At 46.7% G+C, this 11,954-nt stretch overlaps 2 protein-coding genes across 5 annotated transcripts in view; one reads left to right on the forward strand and one right to left on the reverse strand.

Annotated features, from left to right (window-relative positions):
• ADAM17 (ADAM metallopeptidase domain 17) overlaps positions 1–6,129 on the forward strand; it is a 34,019-nt gene extending 27,890 nt beyond the window's left edge. For both annotated transcript variants that reach the window (XM_083827990.1, XM_083827991.1), the window contains exons 16-19: positions 365–443; positions 1,599–1,687; positions 2,307–2,363; positions 4,062–6,129. In XM_083827990.1, coding sequence (XP_083684116.1) covers positions 365–443; positions 1,599–1,687; positions 2,307–2,363; positions 4,062–4,412 — 576 coding nt within the window. In that variant the 3' untranslated portion in view covers positions 4,413–6,129. The remainder of the gene's footprint in view (positions 1–364; positions 444–1,598; positions 1,688–2,306; positions 2,364–4,061) is intronic.
• Positions 4,848–11,090, reverse strand: IAH1 (isoamyl acetate hydrolyzing esterase 1 (putative)). Of its 3 annotated transcripts, XR_014581173.1 has the most exons (6): positions 11,038–11,090; positions 10,450–10,598; positions 9,475–9,636; positions 8,218–8,336; positions 7,604–7,863; positions 4,848–4,906 (listed from the first exon to the last, which is right to left on the reverse strand). XR_014581173.1 is itself a non-coding variant. In XM_083827993.1 (5 exons), exons 2-5 carry the CDS (start codon positions 10,541–10,543, stop codon positions 7,696–7,698), a joined length of 543 nt encoding a protein of 180 aa, XP_083684119.1. In that variant the 5' UTR covers positions 10,544–10,598; positions 11,038–11,090; the 3' UTR covers positions 7,353–7,695. The 3 variants fall into 3 exon arrangements, 2 of the variants coding, with proteins under 2 accessions (XP_083684119.1, XP_083684120.1); XM_083827993.1 differs by lacking the exon at positions 4,848–4,906 and having other exon boundaries at positions 7,353–7,863; XM_083827994.1 differs by lacking the exons at positions 4,848–4,906; positions 10,450–10,598 and having other exon boundaries at positions 7,353–7,863.
• Between the last annotated feature and the right edge of the window lie 864 nt (positions 11,091–11,954).

The following is an 11,954-nucleotide window of genomic DNA, read 5'->3' on the forward strand; positions in this document are numbered from 1 at the left end:
GAAGGACTGATGCTCTGCTGCGTTTAAATCAGCACAGCCAGATCTGTGGAAGCCTGTCTGTAACCACGGGTGCCTGAGAGCTGCAGCCTTTTTGGTGGGTAGCGGGAATTAAGGCTTCCAGTGCTTAAACTTCTCCAGAAACTTCAGTTTGGTGTCCCCTAACGTGGGAGGCAAAATAGAGGCAATAAAAATGGACCAGTGAAGCTGCGAATGAGTAAATCTCTTCAGAATGTGTGTGAAGTGCTGTGTCCGTGCAGCTTTTATTTCATTAAAATCTTGGCATCTTCCTCCCCCTCCAAGAAGCAAGTAGTTAATGCTTACGTGGCCTAAGATGATTTTTTTTTTTTTTTTTTTACTTTTGCAGGGCAAATGTGAGAAGCAAGTACAGGATGTGATTGAACGGTTTTGGGATTTCATAGACCAACTTAGTATCAATACCTTTGGTAAGATGTGTAACCATATCCTTTGGGTTCTTCAGTTCATGACACAAACCTCAAAACCACAGGGGGAGTTAGCTGGCTGGTTTTGCTCGTCTACAGGAGGGTAGTTAGCAGCTGTGTTTCTGAAGTACAGATATATTTTTGCATAAGATTTGACAGTATTGATCTTGCCTTTGAGGCTGAAGGGATGGGAGCATTTTGCATTTTTCCTCTCCGTTATTTCCTAGTCATCTTCCAAGCTTGTAAAAGAGGCGATAGCTCTTCCAGCAAGCTTCTTGTTTAAATACCAGTAAGTAGGTCAATTAGAGGAAAGGAAATAGCGGTCTTGTTAGAGGTCAGCTAGCTGCAGCATAGTAGAGTTAAAGTAGGCCTCTCGGTGGGATTTAAATGTCAACAGACTGGGAAAGGAGAACTTCATTTCTCTTGTTTAATAAAACCACCTCCAGCTGTGTGCCTGAGTCACTGGCTGGCAAGGGTAAGCGTGCCTCCTTGTCCTGATCCCTGCCGTGCAATGCGAGCAGGTAGCCACCTCCCAGTGGGACTGGGTCTTGCTCTGGTACTGTAATCATCCCAAAACTGTTAATGAGCAGGTGCTCGTGTAATGACAGGGCAACACTGCCTGCGTTCGTGGTAGTGCTGGGCATATACCTGTGATTATATGGTGTTGGGGCCTTCAAACTTAAGTTCTAAGATATATATATATATATATAAAATAAATTTCCTGGGTAATTATTAAAGCTATTTAGTTAAGCAGATGCAGTATGCATCTCTGTTCAAAAGTAGGTGTATTTTTTGTTGTCACAAGACTGTAGAATCAGAATTTTCTAACTGGTGTGCAGCGTGTTTTGTAATTGAGAGAGGCTTGGCTAACTAAATATAGCCCGCTCCCAGTCTCATGATATTAAATGTTACGGCCTGTCAGCATTTCTTATCAGAGAAGAGCAGGGAAAAAAATGTTACTGTTAACTATTTTAGAAAATTATATCAAATATGCTTAAAAAAAGGCAAAAAACAATTACATTATGCTGGCCTAGTCCTGCAGCCTGTGTTGTATCTGAGAAATCCTGTGAGCTGGCTTGCGGTGGGAACGGGGACTTGTATGTACAGTCACGAAATGGTATTTGGTAAGTTACTAATGGATTTGAACTAATTTCCCAGGGAAGTTCCTAGCAGATAATATAGTGGGCTCCGTGCTCGTCTTCTCCTTACTCTTTTGGATTCCCCTCAGCATCCTTGTGCACTGCGTGGTGAGTAAGCTGCCTCGAGATGACTGCCTCTGGGACTGAGCTGTAGGAGAGCACCCTTCCTGTTGTGACTGGCAAACGTCCGTGGGAGAAGGAGATGGGAGGCTTTTAGGAAAGCCCAGAGGGAGCACCTAGCATGTGTCCCTTCAACAGGCAAAACTCCTGCTAACTCTGCCGGGCTGTAGCAGCCCCATGCTCCCATGGCCGTCTCCTGGAGCCATTCCTGTTCTTCCTTAGGCAGATTTTTTTTCTGCCTTCCAGGTTCTGCCCAAGCATAATTCTGATAACTTCCATTAGAGTCGAAGTTTTCTCTGGCCCTCCCCACAATTTGTGGGGACACCCAGGGCAGGAAGTGGTGTAGGTTGAGCTTGAGTGCATGGGTGCAGAGAGAAAGGTCACAGCGACTGAGAACGTGGGCGCGTGGGGTGGGGTTGGGGCAGAGGATTGCTGCCCCGTGAGCACAGCCCGGGGGACGGATGGGAAGGCAGGGGAGGGAAGGGGGAAGAAAGTCCCTGTCCTGCTGTGTCCCTGCAGGGAAACTGGGACGGGGGCGTTGTTTGCATCTGGGAAAGCAACTTGTTGTGCGTGTGCTTTGGTTTACTTTTTGCTTTTTTCCCAATAGGACAAGAAATTGGACAAGCAGTACGAGGAGAACACCAAGTCTCTGTTCTGCCCCAGTGTAAGTTGCTGCCTGAATACGTTCCTGCAGCCCCGTGCCTCGAGCTGGGGACAGACGAATCGATTCGAGGGAAACTGCTTTCTTGCCGAAGCTGGTGTTTGGTGTATCAAGCACCGCGGCTTGGCAGGTCTGGTTTTTCCTTCCTGTAAGAGCTGGGCCTTGACTTTGTTGACAAGGCAGGTTTCTCACCCCAACCACAGCTCCCGAGGCAGGAAGCCGCCGAGCGCCGCCGGCGCCTCTCTTGCAGGGTCTCCTCAGCACGGGTCACTCGGCAGCTCCGACCGCAGGCCGCTTGTTCCCAGCTAAGCGGTGTCAGCAAAGCTCAGGGCAACGCAGCAGAAAAATCTCTGCAGAACGTGGTGTCTCTGCTGCAGAACAGCCGTGTGCAGGGCCTTTAGCGGCCGGGTGTGCTGAGGCTTTCCACTTACTTATAGAAAAGTCAGCCCCGGGGTGCAAGGACCCGTTGCTTGGCAGGTGGTGACATGTCTCGCTTTGCAGAGGCTGATTTGGGAGAGGGGAAGAGCAGAAAAGTGCACAGATAAATTTTAATTACAGTCCAGCTCGAGGCATCTTCTGGCAAAGATTTTTGGGCATCCTGTCTGGTGCTTTGACAGCTTGTTTTTTATTAATAACTGCAATATTGTCAAGGAAATGTCATTTTTGTCATGGGAGAGGGAAAGGAGCCTTGCAGAGCTCCTTAGCTGCTGGAGGAAACGTGCTGGAGTCAGACTTCGGAGGCAGATTGCCTCTGTAATGTACGTGCATGTAACCAGAGGTGATGTTAGCTTGAGTCCTCGAGTCCTCCATAATTGCTCTTGCGTGCCATAAAAGTCACCTTGGATCTTTGTACTTGGATCCAGTCAAGAACACGCTCCAGAAGCGGGTGCAGCTGTACTCAGTGGGCTCCTTGCACCAGTAACAGGTTTAGCAGAGAAATCCAGTCTCTCTCGGATCTGCCCAGTATTGAGCAGCTCAGAAAAGCAGTACTGTTAGCATCTAAACATTTTACCCTACTTCTCATGCCATGCCCTTGTCTATTCCCTTTCTCTCGCCCATTATTAGCATTTACTAAGGTTTGTAAGGATTTTTCATGCCCGGAAATCTCCGGATATTTTCCAAGCCATGCTCAAATAGAAGCAGAAACCAACAGAATTTAATTTAATCGGGGCTGCAGAATGTGGGTGTGATCAGAGTGGACCCCTCAGGTCTCTGATGCCGTGTTCAGTGCGACTTCTTTAGCGTAACTCAAGGAACTCCTCGGGTTCCAAATGTGGCACAGGCTGTACCTTTGGCTGTTTCCTTGCACTGAGCTCCCGGTGTTGTCCGACTTGACCTTGCATTTCCAGCCCGAGGTTTGGCCGAAGCAGAGCGAGGCCCCAGGGGAGGTGGGGCTGGGTTGTCACCTCTGTCCCTCTGAAGCTGTCACCCGTGTTGCTTTAAACGGAGTAGAAACCAGCAGAGATAGAAGGGCTTTCTGCCTTTAATGCTTAGCGTAGCTGGATTTGTTGAGAGAAAACAATACAAAGAATTACTTCTGTTGGATATTCCCTGTAAAGGAAGGGAGAGAGGGGAGCGGCGGCCTTCAGCCACCCAGCTGAGCCGCAGGTGCTCCTTGAGGGTGCCTTTCTTTAACCCGTTCTTGAAACCAGCAAAAAACACGAATCCCGAGCTAGAGCCTGTCTGCTTTCCCTCTTGCAGAACGTGGAGATGCTGAGCAGCCTGGACTCAGCCTCCGTCCGCATCGTGAAGCCCTTCCCGGCGGCGCAGTCGAGCAGCCGGCACCAGCCCCTGCAGCCCATCGCCGCCGTGCCGCCGGCGGCCGCGGCGCCCAAGCAGGACCACCAACGGATGGACACCATCCAGGAGGACCCCAGCACCGACTCCCACATCGACGAGGACGGGTTCGAGAAGGACCCTTTCCCGAACAGCAGCTCGGCTGCCAAATCTTTCGAGGACTTGACGGACCACCCCGTCACGAGGAGCGAGAAGGCGGCGTCCTTCAAACTGCAGCGCCAGAACCGGGTGGACAGCAAAGAGACGGAGTGCTAGTGCCCCGCTGCCTTCCGAGCGCGCGGCTCCTGCGTGCGAATTGAGTCCGTTTGGATCTGAAACCATTTCATTTATATAAATACGGATATATGTATATATATTTTTGTGAGGGAGCGGGGGAAATAAGGAAGTGACCTACTGCAGATGCTGGTCATGTGTATGACCTTCCTTAAATTACATTTATTAGAGCATTATATCTTTTAAAAAACGAAAATCCAAACTAAAAGTGGCTTGTTTTTGAAGCTTTTTTGGATTTGTTTTTCTGTTTTCTTGACCTCTAACATTTCCTTCAACCTGTGGTGCAAACCAGAATATCCTCCTGGATATCGGATTGTGTATATCAGCCTTTTTTTATAATTTAATATTTTGTAGTCTGATGGCACTGATAGACGAAATTAAGGGGCTTTTTAAACAAAACAAAACACTGCAGCACGTTCCTTATAGAACCGATCATCGGAGGTACGTGTAAGCAAAAGTCTGAACGTTACAGGTACCTGGAGAACAAAACGAGAGGAAGGAAACAGTTATGGTTTAACGGCATCTGATGAAGATGCATAATCAGAATCAAGAAGTTTGCTATACGGCTTTAAACACAAATAAAAGGCTCATACAGAGAATTAAACCTTATTCAGTGCATGGAAGTGCTCCTCTAGCATGAAACTCTTCTGACTCTTGCTGTGAGGTTGCCTTGTCTTGTGTTTTCATGGCAGAGAAATGGTTTTCCTACTCCGCAGCAGGAGCTGTTTGTGCTGCAGGTGGTGGTGAAAAGGAAGAAGTGTAAACGGAGAAATCATTTATGCAGATGAGAACTGTTTCAACTAATTGTTTACAGTCATTTCAGTGCAGAAATGTTTCTCTGAGCGTTATTTTGAAATAGGTAACACTATCGTCGAGATGTACAAAGAGCTGAGCCTCCTTTTTCAGGGTTTATGTGGCCTCTGGAAGCCCCTACTGCTAAAGAAGTGAAAAAATACCACACTCCATTGCAGGAGCACAGTTGTTTAAAAACAATTGTGACTTTAACAAAGTGGTTTTTGTTGTTTTTTTTTGATGAAACTCCTAGGGCACGTACTGAGGAGATGTTGAGAATTCCAATTCCCACGCAGGTAATGGGATGTGACATTAGGAGCAGGTACCTCGCAGTGGTGCCCTTTAATTCAGCGTGCCGGCACAGAAGGTTGGAGCTCTGTAACGTGGGGTCTGGGGGCTGGGAGTGGGAGCTGAGCGATGTTTTAGCCTGGTAGCAGATGGACTGACACAGGGGAGTCACAGAGCAGCTATCACGACAGCGAAGAAGCATTTAATTCTGCCTCTGTTCTCTCCCACAATAATGAATTAATCAAACTGACATGATGTATGAATGACAGCAGACCCGTTTTAACTGTTACAAGCCTGCGCTCAGCCACAAAGGAACCGCAGCTGGGGAAAGCCTTTGTGTTTGTAAACGTGATGGGAAGTAACCAAAGCTGTGCTGAGAGAGGTGCGCGAGTCTCTGCCTTCCCACCCAAGGACCTTGTTACACTAATACTTGAATGTGTGCCTTACGGTATTCCTAGCTGACTAGCTCGTGGTTTGTGTACTGGTTTTGGTTTGTTTGGTTTTCTTTTGTTGGTTTTTTTTTTTTGATTCCGTGCGAAGTACACGTGTGAGGAGTTAGTTAATTTAATTCCCGACACAATAAAAGCTTTTTATATTTAAAAAAAAAAGTCAGTTAAACGAGAGCTGTTTCTGTGCAGTCCTTTCTGAAAAGATCTTCAGCTGTAAAACTGCGAGCTAAAAGGGCTTGGAGGTGTGGGTCGGGGTTCAGGCTACTAGCAGCCGGGTGCTGAGTGCCTCAGGGTGTCCTACAGGGACTGCTACATCTGAAATCGTTTCACCTCTGAAATCCTGTAATCCATCCCCTTGTCTGATCAGGGTTTCAGGAACTCCGAACGAGGGACTTGCACTGTTTCTTCTTCACAGCTAAAGCAAGATGACAGCTTCCACAGGGAGCCCTTCCACTCCTTAGCCAGCCTTTATTGCAGGAAATCATTACAGAGCAGCCAGTCCAGTTTAATCTTCATAAACATTTACAAATAGAGCCAACTCGCTTCTGGGCTGGCTCCAGAAGCATGAAAAATAACCAGCTGCAAGCCAATTCATAACGCTGTTGCACAGCAGATGGCAGGTCCTGGCCAACATGTTGGTTCTTTAACGAAGCTGAGGCAAGCTCTTGGTGCTGAGCAAAGCAGGCAGTCCGTGCTCCCTCCTCAGTCTCACCCACCACATGTATCACTCGAGGCCTCCGAGTGGCCTACCCTGTGTTGTTCCGATGGAACTGTTAACACAGCCCAGAGGAATTTTTCTTTACCGTGATGTGCTATTTATTTCTCTTTAATCCACGTTCCAGCAGTACTCCCATTTTTTTCTGCTATATGGTTGGCTGATTATTTCACATCCTGCTAATTATTTCCCAAACTGCTTGTTCAATTTGATCCAGGTTTCAGGCCATTTTTTTTTATTTTTTTTTTTTAGTGTGTAAAGACAGGGTTGTAGTCTGCTTGTGTCCTCTTGGCTCAAAGCAGTATGCTCCTCTTACATCAGTCATTAAATTACCGATTAAGACCAAAGCTCACTTGAAACACGACTTGGCAGCAAAGTGTGTTATGAGGGAGCTTTTTCAGCACAGAAGCAAACCCTTTTTTGATAGTTACTTCGTGATCCAAGTGTCTCAAAGGGAGCACGTGCATCACCAGAGTGACGCCAGGACTGCAAGCGCTGCCCTGCTTTGAGCACCTGGGCTCTGCGAGAAGCAGGTGTAAAGAAGCTACTGCTGGTGCCCAGCCTGAACTCAGCCCCACACACCCCCCAAACTATGAGCTATCACTACCAAAAGCCTTGCCAACACGCAGATAACTGCTTTTACTGCTCCATTACAACCAAACACAGCAGGCATGAATTGTTCTCGACAAAAGAAAATATAATTGCAGCTGCTACATATCGGCATCTAGATGTTTAAAAGTGATAGCCTGCATCGATCGCCCTGCAGCTAGGGCAGGCAACCCTTAAGGCAGACTCTTTCCTGCAGTCACAGGGCAGCTCAGAGCGGTTTTCCTCCAGCTCTCCTACAGAGTTTATCACCAGAACTCGCCAACCTGTTGGCACGGGATGCATGCAGACAAACCACCCCCTGGTCTCATCTTTATTCTTACATTTGCAGCACGCTGCGGGTACGGGCTGTCCGTCAGCAGCCTTGCTCTGTCGGGCAGGCTTGGCTCCCTCGGCTCGCTCCTGCATCGCGTCCTCACAGCAGACTGGCCTCGGGGTGCAGATGGTCCACCTCCCGCCAGTAGGGAAGCAACCAGGGCAGGGCAGACAGTTTTTTTTCCAGGCGTTTCCAAAGCTGTGCCGCTAGAAAGCTGTTTCCTTCGGCTGACAGGTGAAGCCCGTCAGACAAATAGGAAGAGAAATCCTACAGGGGAGGTTAAAACCATGTGTTAGCATCTTTGCCAGTTGCAAATAATAGAAAGTCTTGACAAATTTTTAAGTTCTTCAAAACCAGCTAGTATATATACTGTTTGGTTTTGCTTTTGCCCTTTGTATTTAAATATTAAGAGAATGCTTTGCCAGCCGAAGTCACTGCCGTTCATCCAGAAATGATCGTATGATTTAGCTAACCATTGGCTAACCACGGCTAACGGCCAGCTTGTATTGAGGCATGTTTTACCTTGCTGGAATATTTTGTCACTTCTCCCAGATGGGATTTGGGTATATTCAGCATCATTTCAGCGATTTGAGTTTCAAAGCCTCTCCCCTGACACCGTACCGGATTTTTCTGCATCAGTGTCCATAGGTCAAGCACGTCAGTCCCGCAGTCCCTGGCTACCTGCACGCAGGCCTGGGCGTACTCCCCCGTGGTGGCATTGCGGCGATTTAGTTTGTCCCCTGCCAGACACAAAGGAAAGGTTTAGCAATCCTCAGCAGAAAGTTCCTGACGGCAGGGGACTGCAGAACTAGAAACAAGCATCTGGTACTTAATGCATTTTTTTCTTCAAAAAATTAAATTGAAAATCAAAACAAAGTTCTTTTATAGTCAAGTTCAGCTCTGAAACAGCAGAACACAGCATCTCCCCAGTTCATTTCTCCTTTTCTCTGCCTTGCCAATCCTGCCCAGCCTACCATTACTCAGTAGGTACCAAAAAAGGAGCATGGAAACAGAAAGGAAACTTCTGGAGCTGGTGTGAGTCGAGAAGAATCTTATGCAACTTGTATTACGCTAGGACTTTCTTTTACTTTGCAACTGCACTGTCAAATCTGCCCTGCTGATCAGACTGGAAGTCCCTGCACTCCAGAGGCTGTGTCACGCAGTGATCACTGACACACAGCAAAGCCCTCAAATGGAAGAAGTCAGGCAAAAACATAATGCCAGGGATGCTTTCTTGATAACAGGGAAGCGTGATTATGTTGTATAACAACATTCTAAATTAAAAACTATAAATATGGAGAAAAACTTACTTCACTCTCTTCCATTTATGCAGACAGGTGTAAACCAAGTAACACACCAGGTGTTTGTCCACCATGAGGTTTGTCCTTAGAATGGGATATTCTCTCTTGGTTTTTGTTGTTGTTATTGTTAAAATTTAAAATAAATCTGCCTGGGACAGTACTGCTTATCCAAACAGGTGTGAAGTGTGCTGTGACTGTTAGAACATTTCCTAAGGTGCACGATGCCAACGTCCCTTCTGGTATCCGTGGTGTTCTGGGAGCTGCTAGGATGATGCAGTCTGCCTGGGACACCTCGACAAAACCTAAGTTCCTGAGGGGCAGCCACTTCTGTCAGTTTTATGCATGAGCAGATCAGTCAGCACTGTCAGAAGGATGTGATTAATTAGGCGGTAGTTACTCCACAGGCTCATCCAAAAGGCGTTTAGCAGAACCAGTTAGCAGTCATTTCCCATCAGCTCAAAGAACACGAACGCACTCTGGCACCAACCCAAAACTGATGGTCTGTCAGTCTGGGATCACTGACTTGAACCGTGGGGCTAAAAAGCAGAAATTCTGCCCAGATGCAGCGTTCCTTTACCTTTGGCAAGGCACTCCTTTTCCCAAGCTGACTCCTGAAGAGGGGGCGGCGTTATCAGAATAATCCTGTCCTCAGCAATGTCTATGGACTTCAGATACTGCACCATGCTCTTTAAGTTCTCAGCGTATTCCTCCAAAGGAACGTGTTGCTTAGGGTTCAGATCTGTCAGGGGTGGAGGAAATGCGTTAGTGATGTAAAATTGAGCTGCTTACACATTTATTACATGACAACTAAAGCGCTTTTTATACAGAATAAAAAGGTGGGCACTTCTCACTTTTGGTAAGCAGTTCACCTGCTTAATTCGGGAGGTGTGGTGGGAAGATGCAGTTCCTCAACATGCAGAGTAGACAAACCAGGAGTTTAAACACAGCATTATTTAAACTAATACAGGTGAGGCACAGGGAAAAATAAATGACCTTTTTTTGGAGATGCTTTTTCTTACAGGTTGTATCTTAGTGTTAGATCACATCATCACCTCAAACTTCACCCAAAACAAAACCTAAGATTTTTTAACTCTGTTGGATGCAGAGAAAATTTTGGAAACTCCCATGGGCTTTACAAACAGTCCTTTATGTACTGATCTTATCGTTCTGATTAGACTAAGCTCTGCGTGTTACTATGCTTATCTTTAAGAGAATCCAATGCTATCTTCCCTCATTTCATCAACTGCCAAGAATCCATCAGGCTGCTTTAAGGGCTGAAACATCAGCTAGATGCCCAACTCCAATTTTAAGTGTTGGATATATGAATAATTCTTGAGCACCTTCAAGTTTACTGTTATTGTTAAAACTTGGTCAGAGAGAAGGAGAAGGCGGTGCAAGGTTTAAATACAATCAATCCACTGTAAAAACGAAAAAAGGACAGCTATTTCACAGAGAAGAAGAAGGAAAAGTCTGTGTAACTTTGTCTTTTCTGCTAAACTGTAAAACTGTCTTAAGAGAACAGGCCACAGGAAAAAAATGAAAGTCACTGTACCTTTCAAAGCACTGTCATTAGCTCCAAAGAAAATAGTAACTGCAACAGTACTCTCAGCACCAGAATTTTTACTGATCAGTCTTGGAAGGATCATTTTAGCCCACCTGGTATTGTACCCCGAGAGTCCACGATTTACAACATCACATTTTCTGAAAGACACATGCAGAAAGAACACCTCACCCCATCAGAACGAAACTTGAGAAGTTTTGACCTGTTTTGTCAGGATAACTGCCTCTGCATCGCAGAATCAATGAGATTTCACAGGAGTTTTTAGCAGAATTGTAACTTTATGTTCTGAAAGTGCACACACAGGTTGCATCTACACTATTTAACTATCACTTAGACTATGAAACCAGAAAAGCAACTTTGACAAAAATAATAAGATTTTTTTATTGTTGTTCTACTCAAGCTTTACAGCAACCTCCAATGGGTATTTCCACCAGTACTGGGATTATACCACCAAGAAATTCCCATGTCAATAAATAAACAAATAAATGTTAATAAACACACATTGAATACTAATTTTCTTTTTGAAACGCTGAATGACTTTTGCATGCTAGTAAGAACTTTTAAAATGTAAGCTCTTACCTGACGAGTCTCTCAGCGAGGAATGCTCCCCAGCCATGTTCCTGGAAGGAAAACTAAACACAAGGAACACGTCAGACTGTCACTAGAAGCAGCACTCACTCCTCAGCAGGTCAGCCTCACCGCCAGCCTCTTCTTTCTTATTTTCCTGTTATTTACTAAGATTCTTTCACTGTGACTTCATTCTGGAGAGCACCTTTCACTAATCCTCTCTCTACGTGCTACCTCAAGTGCAGTTTGAAACCTGCCTCTTTTAGGAGTGGGGAAAAAAAGATCAAAATCCCCTTCCCTTTTTGCTAATTCCCACTGCTGCGCCACCCGTCCTGCTACAGCATTTTGCCTGCCTACAGAGGCACCGTGAGCTGGTTTAGACACAAACCTCCCTTTTAAAGGAACCACTCTCCTTCCAGAAATAAGAGCCCAGCTCCCTGATCTGCTTCACTGTGCTACAATGCAGAGCGCTGGGCACAAGGTAGAGACCCTGCGCTCCCCAAAAGGGTTCCCCAAAAGGAACTCAGCCCCAGAATGGACACCAGAGTGCCCCAGCTGGCACTGCCTCAGAGGAAACTTCTACACAACCCCAGCATGGTCACCCCGACGCCAAAGGTGTCCCTGGGGGGTGCGGGCCTGGAGCCACACAGGAGTGGGAATGGGGCTGAGGAGAGGAGGGCGGGGGACAGCAAAGGGGTGGCCGGTACAAACAGCAGGCTCTGGAAAACACCAGTGAAACACCAGCAGTTACACTTTTACCTGACGCTTCTAATACGTGGCCTTCACTGGAAAAAAGGGCCTGAATCGCCTAAAATACCAGCCCCTGAAAGCTGTCCCTGGGGGTTCAGCGGGCTCGCCTTCCCGCCTCACGGCCTCCCTCCTGCCCCTGAGGTGACAGCGGCGGCTGATCCCCGCCAACACCCCACCCC

The sequence above is a fragment of the Anser anser genome, assembly GCF_964211835.1.
Source record: "Anser anser genome assembly, chromosome: 3".
NCBI classification, from domain to species: Eukaryota; Metazoa; Chordata; class Aves; order Anseriformes; family Anatidae; genus Anser; species Anser anser.

Coding starts and splice junctions, on each gene's coding strand:
- IAH1 (XM_083827993.1), bottom strand. CDS start 10,543: ATGATCCTTCCAAGACTGATCAGTAAAAATTCTGGTGCTGAGAGTACT. Junction 9,637..10,449: donor TAATGACAGTGCTTTGAAAG/GTACAGTGACTT, acceptor CACCCCTGACAG/ATCTGAACCCTAAGCAACAC. Junction 8,337..9,474: donor AAAGGAGTGCCTTGCCAAAG/GTAAAGGAACGC, acceptor TGTGTCTGGCAG/GGGACAAACTAAATCGCCGC.